At 36.4% G+C, this 12964-nt stretch overlaps 1 protein-coding gene across 2 annotated transcripts in view; it reads left to right on the top strand.

Annotated features, from left to right (window-relative positions):
• The window catches only part of prkg1b (protein kinase cGMP-dependent 1b), a 692808-nt gene that overhangs the window by 469016 nt on the left and 210828 nt on the right, over window positions 1-12964 (top strand). For both annotated transcript variants that reach the window (XM_028795416.2, XM_028795414.2), the window contains exon 5: window positions 11729-11792. In XM_028795416.2, the coding sequence (XP_028651249.1) occupies window positions 11729-11792 (64 nt within the window). The remainder of the gene's footprint in view (window positions 1-11728; window positions 11793-12964) is intronic.

Genomic DNA, 12964 nt, shown 5'->3' with positions numbered 1-12964 from the left:
GTATTAATTCTTCCGGACACAACTATTGAACACAATTGGAAACTGGAGAAGTGTCTAATGTAGCATATCCCACCACCATCATCAAAACACCACATGATGGAATTTCTCTTTGTACTTTCAGGTCACCATCCTTCCAGTACATCTGCTGATTCTTGACTCTTTACCATGGCACAATGAGGCTGTTCTGGTACTTCAGGGTGACTGATGCAATATTAAAACAGTCTATGTCAGTGTTTCCTGTCTTTTATCTGCTGCCCAATGGACGCAGGCTAAAGGAACATTAATTATAAATACACAATATGCAGTACTTACTGTAGTTATAAGAAGAAAGCATTTAGAGTTTGTTAATGCAACATTCTATTCCTCTAAAAATCACCCAAAAATATAAATACAATATTAGCTTGTCATTATAAACTATCAAGATAGTTTACAGTTAAACACTGTAATGTGCGTATGAGAGTACAGTTAGAATACTGCCTATAATTTGACATGATGTGATGACAAAAGATTAAAAAAAAGAAGAAATGTATTCATTAAAATTAATCCAGACTCCTTATGATAGCAATTGAATCGGTCAATTGTTTTCTTCTGTAGGATCTTTAACAAAGCACACCATCCGTATACTTTTTAAAAACACTTAAACCAGTTTACCTCTATTTATAAACATGCAGAATGGGAATGCCTTACCACATATACTATCAAAACAAACTCATTCATTCATGGGCACACTGACTTCCTCTTTATGATATAATCATTTGATTTCAAAAGCCACCCACATATGAACACAAGGCAAAGGTTTCGCTCATTATGCAGATTTCTCTTGACTCAGACATACATCAGCCATTTCATCTGTTCTGCTAGTTTTAACCATTGTTATTTCAGGAGTCCAGTAAGATCTTTGTATACTTAATGTAAGGAAATGATAATGGGACTATAAATCTCAGTGACATTACAAAATACAAAATGTGTCCTCACTTTGTGAACTAAAGAAGTCATCACAGATGTCATTCCACATGAAGCATTTTTTCAGAATTGTTTTTTTGTCAGTCCTTTGTAATTGCAGAGGAAGACTGCCTTTTTGTGGAAAACCTAGGTTATAAAAGAATGAAAAGAAAAAACCTAGAGATCAAAATAAAAGAACCTAACCTGTCTTAGAAATCTTGTGACGAAACCTCTTTATGGTCTGTTAGAATATGTAGTAAGCAAATACTGTATGAGTATCTGGCTTAAATGTTAAATATGTTTTAAGTATAATCTCAAGACATTCAAATCTTGTCTCTTTCCAGCAGCATTCGGTAGACATTTTAGAAGTTCTTCTTAAAGTCTTATTAAAATATTACTTATATTGCAATTATTTTTAGTAGGTAGTTTTATGACTTTGATAATAATCATGTATCTATACAGACTTATGTTCCTCTGTAGTTCAAGGCTGATGTGGGCCTGGAACACGTAAAGGCAGCATCATTAGAAATGACAATAATCAGCCCTGAACAGAATGCCACTCCATCATAGGATCTACACCCACATTCACACAGATTGGGTCAGTTTGGAATTACAAATTAATATGACATGCTCACCTGTTAAGAATTCAGTTCTGTCATGTTTATCAGAATTCAAATAAAAATGGATTAAAAACACATGCTTCATGCAGCATTCTGTAGTTGTAATTCCAATGGATTATTTGCAGTTCTTGCAAGGGATAACAATGGAACTGGTGTATCAGAAAAAAAAAATTAAAGAAAATCTAATCAGTCATGCTGCAGCAAGCATGGTATTGAAAAAGTCTGTTAAGGTACCTACCTTGGAACCTACCTTTAAATAATTCATTTAAAAAAAAAATTAGAAATATTTTTTTCTACATTTTCTAATTTGAAACTGATAGCACATACTGTTTGAAAGATGGAAGCTAAGGCAGTGTGACGCAAGTTTTAAACTCCAGTATATCATTTTTAATTTCTTTCTAGCTTCTTCAGACAACTTTCTTTAGTTTCTCAAATTTACAATTTTCTGTGCTTCAATTATATACTTACAGAGGTTTGGAACATCAGGTAATTTAGATTTAAATGTGTTTCTATTGCATCTTTTGATTTGAACTTCATTATGTTTTATATACCCCCCTGCATTGCCATTTTGGTTTTCATGGCCACCACAAATTTGTAGCTCGTAATGCCGCGTTCTGTTTGCTGAGGGCACGATCTTTAAAGTGATGCTTGTGACAACATCATTGTGATGGTTTTCAAACCATGCTAACTGGAATCTAAGATTGTGAATAATTCTAAAAACAACTGCTTAATGATTTCAAATTAGCAATTTTGATTAGCGTATTAGTATTGGTGCTTTTCATTCAGTTTGATTTACAGATTTTGCCCTTGTTTGTTCTTTGGTGGTGGTGACTTGTATGTAGCAGAGCATAATTATAATATTATTGCAATAACAGAAACCTGGCTAAATAACAAAAATGGGGATCAGTGTAACATAGAGGGATACACATTTTTAGGAAGGATAGACAGAACAGAAAAGGAGGTGGGGTTGCTGTTTATGCCAAACAGAATTTAAATGTAAGTCCTCTTCAGTTGGATGATGAGCCCCATCTTAGTAAGGAGATGTGGCTTCACCTGGAAAATTTTAGGGAAAGAGGCCTTATTTTAGGAGTGTGTTATAGACCACCCAATTCAGACAGTAATTTCAACACACATCTTTTTAGTAATATCAAAAAGGCAAGTTTACAGGGAGATATTATAGTCATGGGGGACTTTAATTATCCAAATATTAACTGGGATAACCTTGCAGATGGAGAAGCACAAGAGCAGGAGTTTTTAGAAGTAATCAGTGACTGTTTTTTAACACTGCATGTTAAAGCAACAACACGGGGTGACGCTTGGATTTAGTATTTTGTAATAATTAGGATAGAATTGAGGGTGTAGAAGTGATTGAACCACTAGGGTCAAGTGACCATAATATAATACAATTCTCAGAATTTTGTAAGAGTGCGCTATACTGCATCACCGTGCCTCCCTGCTGCTCAGATTAAATAAGATGAAATCAAACAAATCACCAGGACCAGATAATATTTATCCTCGAGTTCTTAAGGAGGCTAGTGAGTACATATATAAACCTGTGGCACAAATTTTTAGGAAGTCACTGCACACTGGAAGGACTGGAAAATGGCAAATATCATCCCATTATATAAAAAGGGTGACAGTGCATATCCAAGCAACTATAGGCCAGTAAGCTTAACATGCATCACAGGAAAATTAATGGAAGGAATTATTACGGATAAGATTGAGCAACACCTGGCAAGGACAGGAGTTATTTTGAACAGTCAGCATGGGTTCAGAAGAGGGAGGTCGTGTTTTACTAACATACTGGAATTCTATGAGGAGGCAACAAAAGGATATGATCAAAGTGGTGCATATGATAATATTTATCTTGACTTTCAGACAGCATTTGATAAGGTGCCACATTAGAGGATGGGCTTCAAATTAAAAGAAGTGGGAGTACAGGGTGATGTTTTTAGATGGGTGCAGAATTGGACTCAGACACAGGAAGCAGAGTGTGATGGTGCGAGGAACCTCTTCAGAATTGGCCGATATTAAGAGTGGTGTTCCACAGGGGTCAGTGCTAAGGCTGCTGCTATTTTTAATATATATGACAAATGATTTAGATAGGAATATAAGTAACAAGCTGGTTAAGTTTGCAGATGATACCAAGATAGGTGGATTAGCAGACAATTTGGAATCCATTATATCATTACAGAAGGACATGGATAGCATACAGGCTTGGGCAGATTTGTGGCAGATGAAATTTAATGTCAGTAAAGTAAAAATGTTAGGTATGAATACACAATGGGAGGTCGGAAAAATCAAGAGTACACCTTATGAGAAGGATTTAGGAGTATTAGTGGACTCTAAGCCATCAACTTCTAGACAGTGTTCAGAATCCATTAAGAAGGCTAACAGAATGTTAGGTCATATAGCATGATGTGTGGAGTACAAGTCCAAGGAGGTTATGCTCAACCTTTATAATGCACTGGTGAGGCCTCATCTGGAGTACTGTGTGCAGTTTTGGTCTCCAGGCCATAAAAAGGACATAGCAGCGCTAGAAAAGGTCCAGAGAAGAGCGACTAGGCTGATTCCAGGGCTACAGGGGTTGAATTATGAGGAAAGATTAAAAGAGCTGAGCCTATACAGTTTAAGCAGAAAAAGATTAAGAGGTAACATGATTGAAGTGTTTAAAATTATGAAGGGAATTAGTACAGTGGATTGAGACTGTTATTTTAAAATGAGTTCATCAAGAATACAGGGACACAGTTGGAAACTTGTTAAGGGTAAATTTCACACAAATATTAGGAAGTTTTTCTTTACACAAAGAACAATAGACACTTGGAATAAGCTACCAAGTAGTGTGGTAGACAGTAAGACTTTAGGGACTTTCAAAACTCTTTTTTGGAAGAAATAACTGAATAGGACTGGCGAGCTTTGTTGGACTGAATGTCCTGTTCTCATCTAGAGTGTTCTAATGTTTGGTGTGGTCCTTACACCTTGCCCATGTGACCTGTCATCCCTCCATCTTTTGGCAGAACACTAGGCAACAGGTCATACAGTGAGAACACAAATACTCTCCATGGTCCATCTGTTTAATTCAAGGATGAACAAGCTGTTACTATGTATCTGTACTTTAGAATGGTGTTGTTTCCTCTCAAATTTCCACATACAGAAGCAGCCGAATGAATTCTGAGGTGTTCAGAGACATACTATCTGCTCAAATCCAGATAAATGCAGTCAAATTGTTTGGGCGGCGTTTCATGATACAGATGGACAATGACCCAAAACATACAGCCAAAGCAACCCAGGAGTTTATTAAAACAAAGAAGTGGAAAATTCTTGAATGGCCAAGTCAGTCACCTGATCTTAACCCAATTGAGCATGCATTTCACTTGTTGAAGACTAAACTTCAGACAGAAAGGCCCACAAACAAACAGCACCTGAAAGCCGCTGCAGTAAAGGCCTGGCAGAGCATTAAAAAGTAGGAAACCCAGCATCTGGTGATGTCCATGAGTTCAAGACTTCAGGCTGTCATTGCCAACAAAGGGTTTTCAACCAAGTATTAGAAATGAACATTTTATTTCCAGTTATTTACTTTGTCCAATTACTTCTGAGCCCCTGAAATGAAGGGATTGTGTTAAAAAATGCTTTAGTTGCCTCACATTTTTGCAATCGTTTTGTTCACCACACTGAATTAAAGCTGAAAGTCTGCACTTCAACTGCATCTGAGTTGTTTCATTTAAAATTCATTGTGGTAATGTACAGAACCAAAATTAGAAAAAATGTTGTCTCTGTCCGAATATTTATGGACCTAACTGTATTTTCATTGTTTAAGAGCCTCATGCCTATTGAATGTTAGTGATGTACCTTAGTCCCTGCCATGATAATCTTAATTATTCATACACTGACTTGTTTCACACACAACTTATTTCAAGTATGGCTCATCAACTTCCTGTTCCTTGTGTCAAACTCATATTAAACAGTGCCCCTGTTTGCTCTTGAAAGCCATAATTCCATCTAAGCTCTGACACAAGTGCAGTGCCCAATAACAGAAGACAATGTGCTACAAGGTCTATTGACATAACACATCACCAGGAGTGATGTAGTATTGTGATGTTGTGTTCAAAAAAATGAAAATTGTCCTACCGTAAATGTTGAGTGATGAATCTGAAATGCCCTTTTCCTTTAGCTTGAGAAAAGAGAAGCCTAATCTCTAGTATGCTTTTCAGGAAAGGCTAATGATAGACAGCAAACTGTTACTTTTCCCTGCACGTCATTATCTTCAGCATCAGAGTATGCCCACCCTTGATCATGTCTTCTAGACTCAGAGCTGGTGAATCACTTGGCCACTAAAGGGCCCACATAGTCAGAACACACTCACACTGGCCTGTGTGCAGCAGCCAAGTCTGTCTCTACTGGGTATCTAACAGTTTAAGTCGCAGGGCATATCTACAGGTCATCATTTTTCATCCCAGGTTCAGCATTGTATTTAGAACTGCTAGCTACATCTCCACTTTTAATAAAGGAACAAAAGCCCTCCTAAACTCTCTTCCTAACATTTCCAATGCTGACTACAATGATAACTTGTTTCCTTGCCTTTATTCTTTTGCTCCAATTCTGATATAATTCCTTCAGATATGCAGCATGTTGCAACTCACTGGTTCCCTGATAAAGAAGAATCTATTAAAATATGTAACTTCAGTTAATTTAATAGAAAACTTAGATCAGGTTGTCTGATGTACTCATTATTCCAGTTTCCATATCACTTCTTCAGTTATGTTCACATGTCCTGAAACCTTATGGATGTTAATAACAAATAATTTAGAAGAAAATATATTTTTAAGTATCTACACAAGTAAATGTGAAATAATGTCAATACACAAGAGTAGACTGATATTATGAGTTGAAAATACAGAAGAATGAGGAATCAATAGAGTCATTACAGAAGAGTCAGAGAGTAACGTATAGCTGATTAAAATGCAAGAGAGAAAAGATGAGCTACAAAATGTGATTTGAACACAATGACTGATGGAGCTTCACAAACAAATCTGCAGAGAATTGAAGGCACAAAGATAAATGGGCATCCCCTAAGAGGTGGAAAATGAGTCTTTCAGATGTTAAAAAGTTGGACTATAGAGGATGGCAGTGGTCTGACATGTCAGTATGAATCAAACTACAAAAATAGGTAATATAAGGTATTGAAATTAACACATTTTACATCAGTAGTGGAGATTTAAAGATAATATGATATCATACAGGAATCTGGTGTAGTCAACCATTTGAGGGGTAATGTGTTTATTTGGTTTGGTTCTTGTCAGAATTATGATGATAGTATTTGAACATGTAATCAGTTAATTCTTTCTGCAAGAATATAATTGAAAGTGAGCTACACTAGTTCAGTTTCAGAGTGGTTCCTTCATATTTGAAAATGGGCACAGTTCCTGCATCTTCTATTATTCCCATTTCACAATTTCTAACATATCACTGTGATGACATGTAATTCGGTGTTCATAATAATTGTTTCCTTTCTGGTCATGAAATTGTGTTGAATTTCAAAAATTTTCCTTAAATTTCTGGTGTGATGCACAGTGGAACATTGGATAGCACTAATCCAGAGTTCAGGATTCAAAATCTGGAAGTAGGCAATATATTTCTGTAATTTGCAAACCTTCTCTGTAAATTTGGATTTTCCTCCAGGTACTCTAGTTTTCCTCCTTCTGTTTTCTAAATGTATGCATATTACTTTAATGGGTGACCCTAAATTGGTCCAGTATGAGTGAATACAAGTACACCCTTTGAAGGACTGCTGGTCCATCCTGAGTTGGTTCCCACTTTGAGTTGCTGGGGTAGGCAACAGCATCCTAGAACCATAAACTTAACAAGCAGCTTAGAAAATGGAATTAATTATTTTTGATCCTTTACCCTAAACCATCAATTCTTGGTCAAAAGGCTTAATCATGCAATAAAACTAATAGTGCAGGAGGTCACACATTTGTGCCTATTTAATGTTCCTCTCTGAATCTCAAACTGTTTTTAACTTTTCCAACACCACTTGAGTTGTGCTTACTACTTGTGAATTTCCCATTGGGATTAATAAAGTATCTATCTATCTATCTATCTATCTATCTATCTATCTATCTATCTATCTATCTATCTATCTATCTATCTATCTATCTATCTATCTATCTATCTATCTATCTATCTATCTATCTATCTATCTATCTATCTATCTATCTATCTATCTATCTATCTATCTATCTATCTATCTATCTACTTTACATTTCCTTATTTTCTTCAGCACTTTCACTACATTCTCTTTCAAGTATCAATGGTCAATGCCTTCTGTTTTCTGAAAAGCAATTTTACTGTATTTGTTACCTGTGTGATGAAAGTTGTTGCCCATGTGAAGAAAGCCCAAGTGGTGACCTAAGCTCTCAAGAGCATATCTTGAATAGCAGATACTCCTTTTGGTAAAGCATCCAGATGTAGGACACATGCGGATATATGAAAAACTGCCTTCCATGTACTCACTCATTTTTTCCCTAAGGCTCTTAAAAACTTACATCTCAAATAAATATTTGGAACGAAGCGACTTTTAGGTGTGAATTATAGAAATGCTCAAAATTCTTATGTCTGATACACTTGCTCTCCAAACTTACTTTTAAGAACAGCCAGTGGAAAGCCAAAGTAAGCTCAATTGCAAAAACTGTATACATTTGCTGAGAATCTATTTAAGAATTACAGTATCTTGTTCAAATAGTTGGGTCAACCAGATGAAAATATAGTGGATTTTAAAATGCTGCTCATTGAGACTGAAAAATGAAAGCTATAATTTAATCACTGATTATTCAGATTGTATTTCTTGTTTCTCAGTGGGTAAATATATCTTAAGTATTTTTGTATACTTGCAATTGAGCAATTAAATTATACATGAAAAAATGCTAAACTGACCTTGTTGATTTTAAAAGGAATAAACCTTACTATAGACTGGCATCAAATCAGGGTCAGATTGTTATGCTGCATGAATATCAAGCAGCACTAAGCATTGCCAACTGTGCCTATTAAATAAGTAATAGAGAAATAAAAGTGAATGTAGTTAACTATGTTCATTAAAAATTATTTTTCTTTGTGCAGTGTGACTTGCATAGTTCTCATAGGTAGATAGATGTAGATAGACAGAGCTTTTTAGTAAAATTTTATTCACTTTTCATTTTTTTAATTAATTAATCTATTGCCAAAATGAGATGCTATTTGATGTAATATATTTGTTACTCGTATTTTTCAGAGCTCAATATACCAGTATCTAAGGACCTTTTATTGTGCTTTGTAGGAAGCTAATTCACCGATGATGTCAGTTTCTAGTAGGAAGGAAAGAGATTGATTTAAATGAAGTCAGCTTTTACTGGTAACTTAAGAAGCCTTTTGTGCTTTGAAGAAAAAAGTGGAACCCTCATCTAAAAATCAATAGCCTATTTTTGCGCTTATTTAAAAAAAATCAACTGGAGTCAGATATCAGTTGGAGGCTGATGCATTTACAATGACTTCAGGTTGGATTTCTTTGTGTTTAAGAAGAGATTACGTGATACATTTGGAAATCACTTATAAGGTTTTTGTTCCAACTCCAAAACTTGTTTGCATTGCATTATACTCCACTGTATACAGTTTTCATATCTGTAATCAAAAAGCAGTCCGAGTAATGACTTCACAACTATTATTAAACATTACATTATGCAATGTTCTCTTTAGCTGCATTAAGCAAAAGTGCTGTATACTTCAGTACTGTTTGACCCATTGGGCTCTTCCCCTTTAAAAATACAGGATGGTAACACATCAGTGTTATTTGTTTATTACTGTTTTCTTATTTGTTTATTACTGTTCTCTTATTTGTTTTTTTCTTATTTGCTATACCTTTCTGCTTCTTACATTTTGAAAACTGTTTCTCCCTCTATTTGCAAAATGTACCTGTAATTATACAAAAAATCTATTTTTATTCTTCTGTCTGCCACTGCTTAGTTACACATTAAATGTAATGAATTATTATTATTATACACCCACAAATACTTATATTATTGCTATTAAATCCCATAAAGCATTGGGCACAAGGCAGGAACATCTTCAGACAGGGGTGTTCAGCTCATTGCACGGTGAACACACATTAACTAAGGCTAATCTGGCAACAGTAATTTACCTAACTTGCATGTCTTTGGTCTGTGGAAGGAAACCATAGCACCCCTAGAAACCTACGCAGACATGGGGAAAAGAAGCAAACTCCAAGCAGGGTATACCTGGGATATGAACCTTGTTGCGAGAAAGCAATACTACCAGTGCGCCAGCTGCCATTGATGTTCCACATGCTGTACTTAAATGTTGATTTGTGTGTGTGATGTGTCCGGGTACAGGAGTGACAGCTCCGTGAACTGGAAAATTTTGGGGTACCAACCGGGTTGTCCCGTTTATTGTCCAAGATAAAACAAAAATCAAACACTCATCAAATGCACTTTGGCATGCATGTCCCGCAAAGCAGGAAGTTAGCTCAAAAACAAACTATTTAGACTGGGTAGCCATTAGTAAGGTCACTTCGGTAGCAGAGCTCTGTCTGGTTCCCAGAAATGACACCTCTTTAAGAGAAGGACAAGTTTTTATGGAGGCTGAATGGTTGGGGCAGAGTTAGTTGCCCTCACTGGGTGGTTTCTCAACACTGTGTTAAGAAAATGAGATGACATTGTTAGCGATAGTGCCCTCTCTCGTCCCAGCAGGTCATTACATATTTTAACAGAGCCTATATGGAGGTCCTCGGATGCACATGTGTGATAGTAACCTAGTAAAAATTAAAGTATACATTTTGCTTTAGCCTTATTATAAATGTGTGTGGTCCTGGGGAATACGAGGTGAGACACAAAAATAACTAGACTGGGCTTGGGGCTTTTCTGGAAAACCATTTGGAGGTCGGCCGGATGTGAACTATAGAACTATATCCCCTCCTACACGCCCTCTCAAACCACCGACCGGCTAGGTACATCCTGTGAATAGCCCAGTCAGTATTTGCACAACCATCGCTACACGAGTTGCTGCAATAATGTTGGATGAAAAAATCAAAAACTGAATCAACATCAAATTTTTTGTGAATTTTCTCTTTTTCCGTAAAGCAGTTTTTGACTGACAAAAACATTCATGTCCTCAGTCATCCTCCCTATTCGCCTGATTTAGCTCCCTGTGATTTTCACGTGTTCCCGAAAATCAAAAGTGACTTGAAAGGAACACATTTTTCTTCAATGGATGAAGTGAAGACAAAAACGGCAAGCCTGTTGAAGAGCCTCAAGCAAGAAGAGTTCCAGCACTGTTTCAGTCAATGGAAGATACATATGGAGCGGTGTAGAGATCAGGAGGGGGAGTACTGTATATAGAAGGTGACAATGTATAGAATGCTGTAATTCGTCAATAAGTATTTTTTTTTACCAATCCACTTATTTTAATGACTCACCTTGCATTCCAGGAAACTTCTCAACTAATGCAAGCCAATTCCTTTTTGCAACTTTCATTTGTAAAATTATTTCTTTGTTGCTGTGAATTTCCTTTCTTCATTTTAAGTGATGTTCTTATTAACTCTGTGAGATTGTTCAGTGAACTTTTATACTCCACAGTATATTTTGTGGCAGTTTCATTTTGCTACAGCAATCTCTACTTCTTCACTTCTGTCAATTCTTGATTCCGTGCCTTTTTTATTTCCTCAGACTTCACTGGCATACTGAAGTCTTCTTTTGTGTTGTACTGCTCTTTCTTTTGTTTGTGTCTTTTTCAGGCTGACTCTATCCTCTGGTTGTAATTTGCTTTGTAAAGCATTTTGTGATGGTGTCTGCTGTGGTTAACACACACATGAGTAATGATTTAACGAATGACCTGGTAAAATTCTGAGTTGGTGATACTGGAAAATAGTTTTTCTTTAAACATTTACATTAAATACCTATAAAATTAGTATTTATTCATGTGTTGTGTGAGGTGCTTTATACTGTAGTTATTCATATTTTATGGTCTTCATAAGGCAAGTCTCTAAACCACAAGAAAGTGATTAGCTTGTTTAATGAGACAATATGAAATATAACTGTACATTAAGTGTAACATTGATGTTTGACTGGTGTTTAGCATGGAATGTTCTATATAAAATAAAAGTTAATTTTATCTTTCAGTGTTCCAACCTTCCAAGGCCTACCAGAAGAAATATTAAGCAAGCTAGCAGATGTACTTGAAGAGGTAATTTTTTTAAAGCTTACTTGAAGAACTGCTGTTATTTCCCTAATAATATTACTGGAGCCTTAAGTGTTGAGGGATCCACTTAAAAGCTGGAAAAAGTTTATTAACTGCTGCATGGCAATCTTAAATGTTGTTGTTTTCACAAAATGAATACTTTAAACGTATTGTATATGCCAAAGGAATTTGCAGTTTGAAATAATTTCTGCTAAAATGTATTAACCTAGGGACAGCTTGGTTGCGTAGTGGTAAGTGTGCAGATGGTGCAGACCTATAAATACCTGGGAGTGCAGCTGGATGATAAATTAGACTGGACTGCCAATACTGATGCTCTGTGTAAGAAAGGACAGAGCTGGTTATACTTCCTTAGAAGGCTGGCGTCCTTCAACATCTGCAATAAGATGCTGCAGATGTTCTATCAGACAGTTGTGGTGAGCGCCCTCTACTACGCGGTGGTGTGCTGGGGAGGCAGCATTAAGAAGAAAGATGCCTCACGCCTGGACAAACTGGTGAGGAAGGCAGGCTCTATTGTTTGCATGGAGCTGGACAGTTTGACATCTGTGGCAAAGCGACGGGCGCTGAGCAGGCTCCTATCAATTATGGAGAATCCACTGCATCCACTAAATAGTATCATCTCCAGACAGAAGAGTGGCTTCAGCGACAGACTGCTGTCAATGTCCTGCTCCACTGACAGACTGAGGAGATTGTTCCTCCCCCAAACTATGCGACTCTTCAATTCCACCCGAGGGGGGGTAAACGTTAACGTCATTTTTACCCGCATTATTATCAATCTTTAATTTAATATTGTTTTTTGTATCAGTATGCTGCTGCTGGAGTATGTGAATTACTCCTTGGGATTAATAAAGTATCTATCTATCTATCTATCTATCTATCTATCTATCTATCTATCTATCTATCTATCTATCTATCTATCTATCTATCTATCTATCTATCTATCTATCTATCTATCTATCTATCTATCTATCTATCTATCTATCTATCTATCTATCTATCTATCTATCTATCTAAGTGCTGCTGCCTTGAAATAAGGAGACCAAAGATTGTGCCCTGGATGTTCCCTTTGTGGAGTTTGCACATTCTCCCCATGTCTGTGTGGGTTTCCTCCCACAGCCCAAAAACATGCAGGTTTGGTGAATTGGCATTGCTAAACTGGC

This window comes from Erpetoichthys calabaricus, chromosome 2 (assembly GCF_900747795.2).
Source record: "Erpetoichthys calabaricus chromosome 2, fErpCal1.3, whole genome shotgun sequence".
In the NCBI taxonomy this organism is placed as follows: domain Eukaryota; kingdom Metazoa; phylum Chordata; class Cladistia; order Polypteriformes; family Polypteridae; genus Erpetoichthys; species Erpetoichthys calabaricus.
Note: the sequence above shows the minus strand (reverse complement) of the source record. Positions and strands in the feature narration are given on the sequence as shown.